The following is a 12492-nucleotide window of genomic DNA, read 5'->3' as shown; positions in this document are numbered from 1 at the left end:
CTGCAGGGGCCCCCGTCAAGAGGTCAGGTCGCTGCCAAACAAGGAAACGGAACTGCCCACCTCCAAAACACCCTCGGAAGATCCCAAGGCCTTTTGGCAGCCAAGCCACAGGGAGGGGCCGAAGGGGGTGGGGGGGTGCTCCTCCGAGCCACAGCAGGGAAAGGCCCCCCCCCCGGGAGCCCTCCAGATGCCTTCCACCCCAATTTTCTGGAGTGGGGAATCTTCTCCTCTGGGATTAGGGGGAATGAATTCAAAAGTCTTGGGGAAGGGCATCTGTTGGGCAACCACTGGGTTGGGGAAATTTAATAAGGCCCAGCACTTCACAGGAAAGCACGTTCCCCGTTTAGGATGATGGGAATTGGGGCTCTCCATCACGGGAGGGTCCCAAAGTAGGGGAACGGCCAGAAAGAATCCCTGGAGGGGGGTTGAGGGTACAAACAGGAAGGGGACACCAGTTAAGAGGTAACTCCCACTCTGTAGTGCAGATTTTGACCTCCCCCCCACCCACCCATTCAAGGACCCTCCATCTGCCTCCCACATTTAGAAGGAGCCAGGAGTCCCCCAGAGAAGCACCCAAACCGTCGGGGTGTCCTGCCCCACAAAAGGAAGAGGAAGAGGAAAAAGTGTCCCCCACCCACCCTTTCTCCCCAACGCGCCCTAAAGAGTGTCCGGTCGAGCCATTTGCAAGCGGGCGCCCGCGACGTAAAGGCGAGCGCGCTCCGTCCGGGATGGAGTTGCCGGAGGAGCGGGAAGGCCCAAACTCACCCTGGGGCCGGAGCACTTGCCAAGCGCCCGGTGGGGGCAGCCCTGCGGGACCCCCAAACCGCCGTCCCCGTCGCCCCCGGAGCCTTTGGAGTTCACCGGCCATTCCTCCAACCCTTTCCTCGCCAGCGAGGCGTTCACGGCGAAGCTGTCACCTGGAGAAGCAGAGCCAACGGGGGAGAAGTGGGCGGGGGAGCCCCCCTTTTCCCGAGCCCCCCCCCCCACACACAAGCACCCCCACCACCCCCGCCGCCCCCCCCCCGCAGCCTCCTTCCACCGGGGCGACCAGGCAGCAGCCCCGGGACCCGGCCAGGAAAGCGGCGCGCAAACTTTTCTTCCCCCCCCCACCGCCCTCGCAACCGCTTCGGGGGTTCTAATCAAGCCCCGCGCCGGGAAAAGTTGGGGAGGGCCTGAAACCGGGACACCCCTCCCTCTTCCTCACCCCACCCCAAGGCCGCCCCGCTTACCTTCGGGGTTCTCTCGAGGTTTGCAAGCAGCAGCTAGCGGAGATCCGGCGGGGCAAATGCAGAAAGGGGGGGGGGTTGGGAGGGGGGTTAAAAGGAAAAAAAAAAGATGGTTAGATCCCAATCGTGGCTTAGCTGGTCCAAGAGCTGCTCTCACTCGCCCACCCACCCCCCCGCTCCCAGCTCCATATCTCCCCGGCGCGCGACACCCCACACCCCCCAGTCCGGCCGTGGGACCGCTGCTGTTCCAAACCTAACAGCGCCCCCCACCCACCCCCCCACCCAAATCCCTCCAGCCCCGCTCCCCGCCGCCACTTTGCAACTCACCGTGCTTGGAGTGAAGTTTCCCCATCGCTCTGTCCGGCTCGGCGCCCGCGCTGGCATTGGGGAGCGTTTGCGGCCGGCGCTGGGGGGTCCCGCCTTCTCGCTCCCTCCCGCCCCGGCGATCTGGGGAGAGCGGGGAGGGGTCCCCGAAGTCAGGCAGCGGGGAAAGCTGGCTCCCAGTCCCGGTTGCAGCCGGCGGCGGCTTCTGCTTCTCCTTTTTTTAAGCAATCCACGTGCTTCCTCCTCGCCCTCCGGGCCTTACTCGCGAGAAGGGGGCAAGAAGGCGAAGGGGCTGGGCAAGGGGCGAGCGGAGGCCGCTTCTTCCATCCGGCGGCGGCGGGAGCAGCGCGGAGACCGGAGCGCTCGGGCGGCGGCGAGAGAAGCAGCTGCGTCTCTCTCTCTCTCTCTTCTTTCTATTCCTCTCTCTCTCTCTCTCTTCTGCTATTCGGCTCGCTCTCTCCTCTCTCTCTCTCTCTCCTGCCACTCCAGTCTCTCTCTCTCTCCCTCTTTCTATTCCTCTCTCTCTCCCTCTCCTGCTATTCGACTCTCTCTCTCTCTCTTCTTTCCTTCTCTCTCTCTCTCTCTCTTTCTCCCGCCACTCCAGTCTCTCTCTTTTCTTTCACTCTCTCTCCCTCTCTCTCCTACCGCTCAAGTCTCTCTCTCTTCTTTCTATTCCTCTCTCCTCTCTCTCTGCTGCTAGTCGACTCTGTCTCTTCTTTCCCTCCCTCCCTCCCTTCCTCTCTCTCTCTCTCTCTCTCTCTCCCTCTCGCCACTCGAGTCTCTCTTCTTTCTTTCCCTCTCCACTCTCTTCTTTCTTTCCCTGTCGCCTTCTCTCTCTCTCTCTCTCTCTCTCTCTCTCTCTCTCTCTCTCTCTCTCTCTCTCTCTCTCTCTCTCTCTCCCTTCGCCCGCCACCCCCGCCGGCCGTCTTTCCCCCCCCCTTCCCAAAGACAGAGGCGGTTACGAAAGACTTTCCTGCACCCACCAGGGGCCGTGATTGACACCTCATGGAGATTAGACCACTTGCAGGCAACCTCTGGATGCCGATTGGAGGCGGGCGGCACATGAAAGGACTCTTTTGGAGTCTCCAAAAAAAAAAAAAAAAGAACCAGGAGAAGGGAAGAGAGAGAGAGAGAGAGAGGGAGGGAGGGGAAAAAAAGCAACCACCCTCCTGAAATAAAAGGAGCGGCGGCGGCTTTGAGGTATTTCATTTCCAGCCAGGCGCAGGCAGCAGAACCCAGAGCCACGGAGGAAGGAAAGAAGGAAAGCGGGAGGGAAGGAAGGAAGGAAGGAAGGAAGGAAGGAAGGAAGGAAGGAAGGAAGGAAGGAAGGAAGGAAGGAAGGAAGGAAGGAAGGAGGGAGGTGTGGAAGGAGAGAGGAAGGAAGGAAGGAAGGAGGCGCGCTGCAGCCGGCGAGGCTTTCTCCTCGTTTCGGTCTCCTTCTCCCCCTCTGCAAGTGGGGGTCGGGCAGGGCGCACCCCGCTTGCTCTTTGGCCCGATGGGCTGGCTTGGAAAGCCCCCTCCCTCCCCTCCCCCCACGCGCGCTTTCCCCATGCGCGCCTGCAAGGTTGAGCTCCGACTTGGCAAAAGGCAGGGGGAGCGGGGTGGGGTGGGGTGGGGTGGGGTGGTGGTGGTCCTGCGCGTGATTGTGTGAATGCATCTTCTCCGCTGTCTTGGGCCCGTGTTGGGCTTCTCTGGCAGACTTTGGAGATGCGGGGGCTCCCGAGGGAGGCATTCACATTGGCAACATGTGGGTGTGAAGTGCTGCTTCCTTGAAGCACGCCCAGCTTGTAAGGCAAAACCCAAGATGGAAGACTTGCCAGGGTTTATAAACCCTGGCTTCTAACTCTTGGGCTCAGCTCTTAACCCAGGACTGAGAAATCACAAAGGTTGGTCTAATAAGGCAGGGATAGGCAACCTCGGCTCTTTTAGGACTCCTGGACTTCAACTCCCAGAATTCCTGAGCCAGCTGGATTCTGGGAGTTGAAGTCCACGAGTCCTAAAAGAGCCGAGTTTGCCTACCCCTGGTCTAGGGCTAGGCTGTGGTTTGTGGCATTTGAGCCTCCTTGATTAGATTCAGGATGGATAAACCCTGGCTTACAACTAGGTTGGGTTTGCCCAAGATGCCAAGCCGTAAGGAAACATCGTGACATACAATGTGGAGGACCAGAAAACTATATCAAGCACCGCCGTAGATTCTAATCCTTAGCTTAACAACCATTCATTTAGCAGTGGTCAAAGTTACAGTGGCACTGGAAACCGCACTTAACAACCTTCGCAACAGCTCCAAAGTCACAGGAATAAAATTTGGGTGCTTGGATACATACGGGCTGTATTTACAACAGTTGCTCCCAGGGTCATAGAATCACCATTTGCAATCTTGGGGGGGTGGGGGTGGGGGGGTGGATAAGCCGAGTCAATAGGGGAAACCAGATTTGCTTAACAACGGGATGATTCATTTAAAAGCAATGATTCACTTAACCGGATGCTAAAAGAAATGCTAAAATCAGGCACAACTGGCTTAACTGCCTTGCTTAGCAGTGGAAATAGTGTTCATAAGTCAAGAATTGCCTGTAATCCATAAACTTAGATCAACTCGCTTATTTTATTTGTATCCCTCCATTATATTTTACCAATAACTCGAGGTGGCAACCATACCAAGCACGCCACCCTCCTCCTATTTTCCAAGTAACAATAACCCTGTGAGGTGGGATTGGGCACACAGAGAGAGAGAGAGACTGGCTCAGAGTCACCCAGCTGGCTTTCGTGCCCAAGGCAGAACTTGAACTCGTGATAAGTTCATGAGTTCTTACCAAGGGCCCTTCAGTGTGAATTCCTCTTCCGTTTGCCTGACAGATTGCTCAAGACTGCTTAAAAAGCTTTTCACATGACCATAAATACACAGATTTACACATATCCAGATGCAATGTGTGTGCCTTCCCTGCCGTCGCAAGCTCCAGTTGAATGACCTAGTTATAATTGTATCAATCCTTTGTCATAGTCTTGGATCCCCTTTTTGTACAAAGGGAGAACAAATAACGGAGCGGAGTGGAAATATAATTGCTCCCCCAAAAGACATAATTCCTTGCTAAGGGGTGTGCACATATGCATACTTCCTGCTAAGCTGCAATGTGGTTTGTAGAGTGTTGTGTCAATCTATTGTGCTTTGAAAATCAAAGACTCTGACTGTGTGGCTTTCTCCAAATTCAGCCTCCTCCAGGCAGGCGGACTTCCAAAGTCAGAAAGTCTTAGCAGCGGCCATATACACGGAGGGCACCTTGGCTGGCTGGGCTGAGTGTATTCTCTCGATCCTGCTAATCATGGTTTATTCCACAAAGACAGTTCGGCCGCTCACCTGAATCCAACCGGTTTTAGTTCATCTCTGTTTGCACATTCTCTTTTGTGACACTTAAGGATGGATCAACTTTATATTCAGATTAGTATTCATTGATGGAGAGCCAGTTTGGTCTGGTGGATAAGGCACCAGGCTAGAGACTGTGAGTTCTAGCCTTGCCTTAAGTGTGAAAGCCAGTTGGGTGACTTTGGAGCAATCACCAGGAGACTGTGAGTTCTAGCCTTGCCTTAAGTGTGAAAGCCAGTTGGGTGACTTTGGAGCAATCACCAGGAGACTGTGAGTTCTAGCCTTGCCTTAAGTGTGAAAGCCAGTTGGGTGACTTTGGACCAATCACTAGGAGACTGTGAGTTCTAGCCTTGCCTTAAGTGTGAAAGCCAGTTGGGTGACTTTGGACCAATCACTAGGAGACTGTGAGTTCTAGCCTTGCCTTAAGTGTGAAAGCCAGTTGGGTGACTTTGGAGCAATCACCAGGAGACTGTGAGTTCTAGCCTTGCCTTAAGTGTGAAAGCCAGTTGGGTGACTTTGGAGCAATCACCAGGAGACTGTGAGTTCTAGCCTTGCCTTAAGTGTGAAAGCCAGTTGGGTGACTTTGGAGCAATCACCAGGAGACTGTGAGTTCTAGCCTTGCCTTAAGTGTGAAAGCCAGTTGGGTGACTTTGGAGCAATCACCAGGAGACTGTGAGTTCTAGCCTTGCCTTAAGTGTGAAAGCCAGTTGGGTGACTTTGGAGCAATCACTAGGAGACTGTGAATTCTAGTCCCGCCTTAGGAATGAAACCTAATTGGATGACCCTGGACCAATACTAGGAGATAGAATTCTTGTCTTTCCTTAAGCATGAAAATTACTTGGGTGACTTTGGGCCACATATCAGGAGCCTGTGAATTCTAGTCCCACCTTAATCGTGAAAGCTGGCTTTGGACCAATACTAGGAGAATTCTTATCCTGCCTTAGGCATAAAAGCCACTCGGTGACTTTGAGCCTGTTACCAGGAGACTGTGAGTTCTAGTGACAGTTTAGACCTAAAAGGGTGGCTTTGGATCATACTCCCTGTCAGCCCACAACATGGTGACAAGCCAATGGATCAATTCGTATCATAACCAATGTATCAACATTTGATAGATTCCAAAAAAAAACAACCCACACAGACATACCCCCAAACCCAGACCCTCCACTTTCTGGAAAACGTTGGGAAGAAAAAAATTACTTTACATTGATCATCATAGGGTATAATCCATTGAGGTTTGTTGGTAATCAACCTTGCTAGTTTTTCCAGTGCCAAAATATTCTGTCCTCTTCTCCCCCCCCAAAAAACCCCTCTGTTAATAGAGGCAGTTCTTTCTGGAAATACTGTAGTGAGTGTGTGTACAAGCTGCAGAGTTATTAGAGATAAACCTAAACCAAAATGTAAGTAACTCAGACACAAACATGTAGTGGGATCTGTGTGGGGTGTGTGGGTGAATATATATCACACTCTCTTTCATCATCACAGTGGCTTAAAGAGTGATGCATAAAAATAACCCGAGTTTAACTTGAGCACAAACTGGGCATTTTGGCTCAAACGGAGCAGGAGCTAAATACTCGCTCTGTCAACATATATTGAATAAATGCACAGTAGTGCTGCTGGGAAATATATCTGAGGAGGAGAAGCTAAGTCCTGCCAAAATCTATCAGGCCAAACACGGTTCCCCATCCTGTTACAGAAATCAAGTCTTAGATCATCTAAGACAGATGGAAGCATACCCCTGAGCTACTTGAACCACCCATTCAAATGCTGCGTTCACACAACCCCGTTTCTCTTTCAACCAGTGGCTGTTCACTTGCCATGCTAACCGTGGTTTACTGAATGAATGCACTTGCTTTGGTTCTTGCAACTTGGGTCATTAGCTAGTTATTCACATTTTAAGGAGGTTAGTTGTACAAACCCAGGTGGGGGGGCAGTGCAAGCCATGATAAGTCAAGTTACTTGTCCCCACTCTGAGGACAGCTATAGCCAGGGTTCCATTGTGGTTAGTATGAGAATGGAACAAGGGAAATTCAGCTCCAAGCCTCCATTTACTCTTGAATTTGGCCTGTCTCAGGTAGGATTGACACAATTACAAGCAAATGTACTTACTGCAGTGGGTACAATAGCAACAGCACTTTTGACTTACATACCGCTTCACAGTGTTTTACATCCCTCTCTCAACGGTTTACAGAGTCAGCCTGTTGCCTCCAACAATCTGGCTCCTCATTTTCCCGACCTCAGAAGGATGGAAAGCTGAGTCAACCTTGAGCTGGTCAGGATCGAACTGCTGGCAGTGGGCAGAATTAGCCTGCAATGCTGCATTGTAACCTCTGCACCATCACGGCTCACAAAGGCAGGACTGGAACTTACTGTCTCCTGGTTTCTAGCCTGGTGCCTCTGGGGTGGCTCTTTAGGAGGGAAATTATGCAATATTTTTAATAATTTTAAGGTGAGGAGGTTTGGTATCGATCAAGCCTCCATCTACCATGAATGGACAAGAGGCAGGTTCAGGCTGAATGTTCAAATTTTACATCACTCTGTTTGAGATCTGGAACAGCCCTGGAGCCACAAGAAAAATCATGACGTCATAGGCAACCAACTGCTCCCATTTTTAAGAGCCTCTTGCAGCCTGCACTTCTTCGTAAGCCAAGAAACACAACAGAGTTTGCGTTCCGCCACTAGAAATCCTACAATTCTCTCCTTGGTGCCTGGGACTTTTGGCCTCCCGTCAATCTTCCTCCATTCCTTTTCCTTCCCAGTGAACAAAGCTAGATGTCTTGTCTCTTGGGGTTATGAGGGAGGGAGCAGCAAAAGAAATGTTTGGATGGGGGGGGAGCAACTGAAAACCTGCAGAGGTGATGAGAACTATAATTCTCAACAGCCCTAGACAACATAGCTGGTGCTTGAAAGATGCTGGGAGTCATTGTTCAGAATTCTCCAGGTTATAGGTTAACCATTGCTGGAGGAGGCAATATAGAGCAGGGGTCCCCAACCCTCAGTCCGTAACCAGTACTGGGCCATGGCATGCCAGCAACCAGTCCGCACAAACAAGCAAAGCCCCATCCATGGGCTGCAGGCAGCACACAAAACCACACACACACTGGTCAACAGAAAAACGTCTCTCCACGAAACCGGTCCCTGGTGCCCAAAAGCTTGAGGACCTCTGGACTAGAGAGTGTTTCTCATGCTGGCTGGGGAATTCTGGGAGTTGAAGTTCACACATTTTCAAGTTGCCAAGTTTGAGAAAAACACTGATATAGAGCAGGGGTCCCCAACCTGTGGGCCGCATCCCATTACCGGTCCATGGCCTATTCGCAACTGGAGCAGGGGTGTCAAACTGGCGGCTCATGGGCCAGATGCCTCATGCATGGTCCATGCCCACCCTGGCTCCACAGAGGCAAAAAAACGTCACGATACGTCACGTGATGCAGTTGAGTTTGACACCTGTGATCTATTTCTAGAGCATATTTAGAAGCATCTTTGATCAAGAACACCCAAGTTGCCATCAGATCCAAAGGTCTTTGCTTCATTTTACCAAGTTAGTTTCAGGCACTGATGAAACCTGGACCACAAGTAGTTGTTGTTGTTGTTTTAAAAAAAGTGATTGTGAGGATTTGAGGAGGGGGTAGGAGAGGAATAAGGGACGCGGTGGCTCAGTGGGTTAGGATGCTGAGCTTGTCAATCAGAAGGTTGGCAGTTTGGCGGGTCGAATCCCGAGTGCCGCATAACAGAGTGAGCGCCTGTTACCCGTCCCAGCTTCTGCTAACCTAGCAGTTCGAAAGCACGTAAAAATGCAAGTAGAAAAATAGGGACCACTATGGTGGGAAGGTAACAGCGTTCCGTGCGCCTTTGGCATCTAGTCATGCCGGCCACATGACCACGGAGACGTCCTCGGACAAGCGCTGGCTCTTCGGCTTTGAAACGGAGATGAGCACCGGCCCCTAGAGTCGGAAACGACTAGCACACATGTGCGGGGGAACCTTTACCTTTACCTAGGAGAGGAATGCACAATATAATTACAATGAGGTTTTAACCACTTTCATATACAAAATCTTTTGTCTCTCCTTCCCCTCCCCCTCCTTTTTTTTCTTCTCTCCTTCAATGGAGCACATTAAGAAGTGAAATATTAGAGTAAGGGCCACCGTTCATAAAAGTGTAATAATGATTAAGAGGGCCTCTCATTTAACCCCGGGTGACCGCAGTGGAATTTTTTTTGGAAGGCTTTGAGATCTCCCGATGCAGACAGTGGGGTGGCTGTGAAATCCCCCCCCCCCCGTTTGCCTTTCATTAGAACAAAACGGGCTGAAACTTGTGCAGGAAGCTGATGCAGGAAGAAGCATTGGAGCCTCAGATGGGACAGAAAACCGTTCTCAGCCCGTGATCTGAAAATAACCATTAAACCAACATGAACACAGGGCTTCCTCATTCCAAAAATCACCCTTGGAAAGTTTTTACACGCCCCGTTAAGATGGGAGCCCTTACTTGTGGCTAGGGGGGGGGGAAACCCCTTCTCCACTAAATTGAAAGAGGCAAGGAACAACTTCCTTGTTCCTGTAAAGGGGAAGAAGGGAAGGGAGATCATCCCGCCCCCAACTTAATAAATAAAAATAGCAGAATGAACTTGATTATCACCATGTTTAGGAAGTGAGCATGCTGGATTTGGTTATTTGGAGCTGTTAAGAAAATCTTCATAGATCAACTCTGTCAGCAGCAGCTTGCTAATTGCTGAATCCATCAGTCAAAAGTTGCACATATAAACGAAGCAATATTATGGAACAAATGTTTTAACAGAATAACAGAGATGGGAGGGACCTTAGAGGTCTTCTAGTCCAACCCCCTGCTCAGGCAGGAAGCCCTAATGCTCAGGTGTTCTTTCTTTTTTTTTAAAAAAAAAAGCTGGTACCGTACCTCGGCTCATTTATCAGAAAGATGTTTCCTTTGGGGTTCAAGAGAGAAATATATGGGAGATGGCTAAATAAATTTCACTCTAACAGAATAGCAGAGTTGGAAGGTACCTTGGAGGTCATCTAGTCCAACCCCCTGCTAAGGCAGGAAACCCTATACCATTTCAGACAAATGGCTGTCCAGTCTCTTCTTAAAAACTTCCGGTGTTGGAGCATTCATCACTTCTGGAGGCAGGTTGTTCCACTGTTTAATTGTTCTAATGGTCAGGAAATTTCTCCTTAGTTCTAGGTTGCTTCTCTCCTTGACTGGTTTCCATCCGTTGCTTCTTGCCCTGCTTTCAGGCGCTTTGGAGAATAGCTTGACTGCCTCTTCTTTGGGGCAGCCTCTGTAGAGCCATGCTCCTCTCTTTTTTCTTAGCTGAGGGAGCCAGCATTGTCCAAAGACATTTTCTGTGGTTATGTGACCAGCACGGCTATACGCCAAAGGTGCATGGAGCACTGTTACCTTCCCACTGAAGTGGTGCCTGTTAATCTACTCACATTTGCCTGCTTTTCAGCTGCTAGATGGGCAGGAACTGGGGCAAGGGATAGGAGATCAGCCTGTTGCGCAGAGCTGGGATCTCAAACCCGGGCTGTCAGTTCTCCAGCTGACGAGCTCAGCCTCTTCCTCTGCTGAGCCATCAGGCCCCAATCCATACGTAAGATGTATTAATTTTAATTTTTTTAATTTTAATTCCATTTATATCCCGCCCTTCTCCGAAGACTCAGGGCGGCTTACAAGCTTAGCAGTAGCCTTCATTCTATGTATATGCCTGCTTCTTAGGGCTTTCACACACCTCCCCCCCAAGCGGCATTATTACAAAGTCAGCTTAATTGCCCCCAACAATCTGGGTCCTCATTTTACCTACCTCGGAAGGATGGAAGGCTGAGTCAACCTTGAGCCTGGTGGGACTCGAACCTGCACTAATTGCAGGCAGCTGGTGTTACTTAAGGAGGCATTAGCCCACTGCTCCACCAAGGCTCTATTACTGAAGTGCTTTGAGGAAGACCGTAAGGCAGAGCTTCATCTGACCTTTATTGGGATCAAAGTTATTTACGCTTGGGTGCTCGGTCGCTGGAGGCTTTTAAGAAGAGACTGGACAGCCACTTGTCTGGAATGGTACTGTACGGTCTGCTGCTTGAGCAAGGGGCTGGACTAGAAGACTTTCAAAGTCCTTCAAGCTCCATTCTGATCGTTTTGAGTTTTAATGGAAACCCACCGACAGGCCCATTCATTGTATTTCGTTGCTGTTTCTTTGGTGTGTCATTTCTTCTAGCTGTTACGTTTTCCTCTTTCCTTTAGGCATGTTGTCCTCCAACAACACTGGGCCTAACGGTGGGTAGGTCTCAACGATGATGTGATGATATTAGGTGGTCAGATCTGGCAACGTGGCACCATCACTTATGGAGAAATGAGGGCAAAGGAGAGCGAGGTAAGCATACGCTTGTAAATAGTCTAAAACAGTGGCTTTCAACTAGTAGTCCTCAGACCACGGGGGTGGGGGGGGTGCTGTGATATTATCATGGAGGGGGGAGTCCCCGTCTGGGAAAGCTTGAAAAAAAAATGTCATGATTTAAATATTAAGGTATTTAAAGGGAGTCTGTGGCGAAGAAAAAATTGAGAGCCACCCGTCTAAAATACCATCGGAGAGAAAAGGATTTTAAGAGTTGCTGAAAATGTCTAAAAATGTATAGTGGGCTGCATTTATTGGTTGTTTGGATCTTCAGGGATCCTGTGTCGGAAGGATAAAGGAGAGCTTCCCCTAAACACAGAACCTGTTGGATTAGCTTTTCTAAGGCCAGGATGCCCCAAGGCTTGCAGAATGTACTTATTTATTTATTTTCCCCCTCAAAGTCTTTTTCTCCAAGCTTCAGCTCTTCCTTTGGCAGCAAACATTTTGCTGAAAGGAAGTTTCATTCCCCCTAAACTTAACAGATATTTTTGCTGAGAAGGTAGAAAAACTTTCCCCCTACCCCTCCCTCCGCCAGTAATTGCGAACGGTGTTTATTCCAATAATAAAAGAAGACAAGAGGGTGAAGGGAGGAGAAGGAGGTGTGTGTGTGTGTGTGTGTGTGTGTGTGTGTGTGTGTAAATCAGCAGTTTCTGGACTTCAATAATCCTCCAGCATCTAGAGAAATGACAAGGGAGAAGTTCTAATGTAGTTGGGGAGCAGGGGGGGGCGTTATTTGCATTTCTTAACAATAAGGGTGGTTTATACTCCACCTGGTGCCTTTTCTCCACATCACCTTTTGTGAGTTTCTCTTTGTGACAAGTATCTTTGTACAAAGGGCTTCCTTCCCCACTCCGGGCCTCCTCCCATTCTAACTTTCTAGCAGGCATCAATATACAAGCACAATGGAGGCATTGAACAGAGAACAGTGGGACACCACCTTTGATCTTACGTTCTAATAACTTGTGTATGTTTGCATCCAAGAAAACAATGCTCCGAGGGTGTTTTCCTTCCTCCTCTCTCACGAACTGTTTCCTGGTGCCTTCGCTCCGCGGGAAGAAATTTTCATACGCGGGGCAAGAGCTAATTTTATTTTATTTTAATTGAGTTCTTTTCTTTTACTGACGGGTCAAGAAAGCAGAAGGTGCATTTGTGGTTCCTGTACAGAAGATACACGGAAAGGGGTTGCTGGC

At 50.1% G+C, this 12492-nt stretch overlaps 1 protein-coding gene across 1 annotated transcript in view; it reads right to left on the bottom strand.

Annotated features, from left to right (window-relative positions):
• Positions 1-2326, bottom strand: part of NKD1 (NKD inhibitor of WNT signaling pathway 1) — a gene marked incomplete at its 3' end in the record, with an annotated part of 78202 nt that extends 75876 nt beyond the window's left edge. The window contains exons 1-3 of the mRNA XM_083370877.1: positions 1554-2326; positions 1230-1262; positions 766-917 (exon numbers count right to left, since the gene is read on the bottom strand). Of these exons, the coding sequence (XP_083227003.1) occupies positions 766-917; positions 1230-1262; positions 1554-1578 (210 nt within the window). The 5' untranslated portion in view covers positions 1579-2326. The remainder of the gene's footprint in view (positions 1-765; positions 918-1229; positions 1263-1553) is intronic.
• Between the last annotated feature and the right edge of the window lie 10166 nt (positions 2327-12492).

Source organism: Vipera ursinii, assembly GCF_947247035.1.
Source record: "Vipera ursinii genome assembly, chromosome: 10".
In the NCBI taxonomy this organism is placed as follows: domain Eukaryota; kingdom Metazoa; phylum Chordata; class Lepidosauria; order Squamata; family Viperidae; genus Vipera; species Vipera ursinii.
Note: the sequence above shows the minus strand (reverse complement) of the source record. Positions and strands in the feature narration are given on the sequence as shown.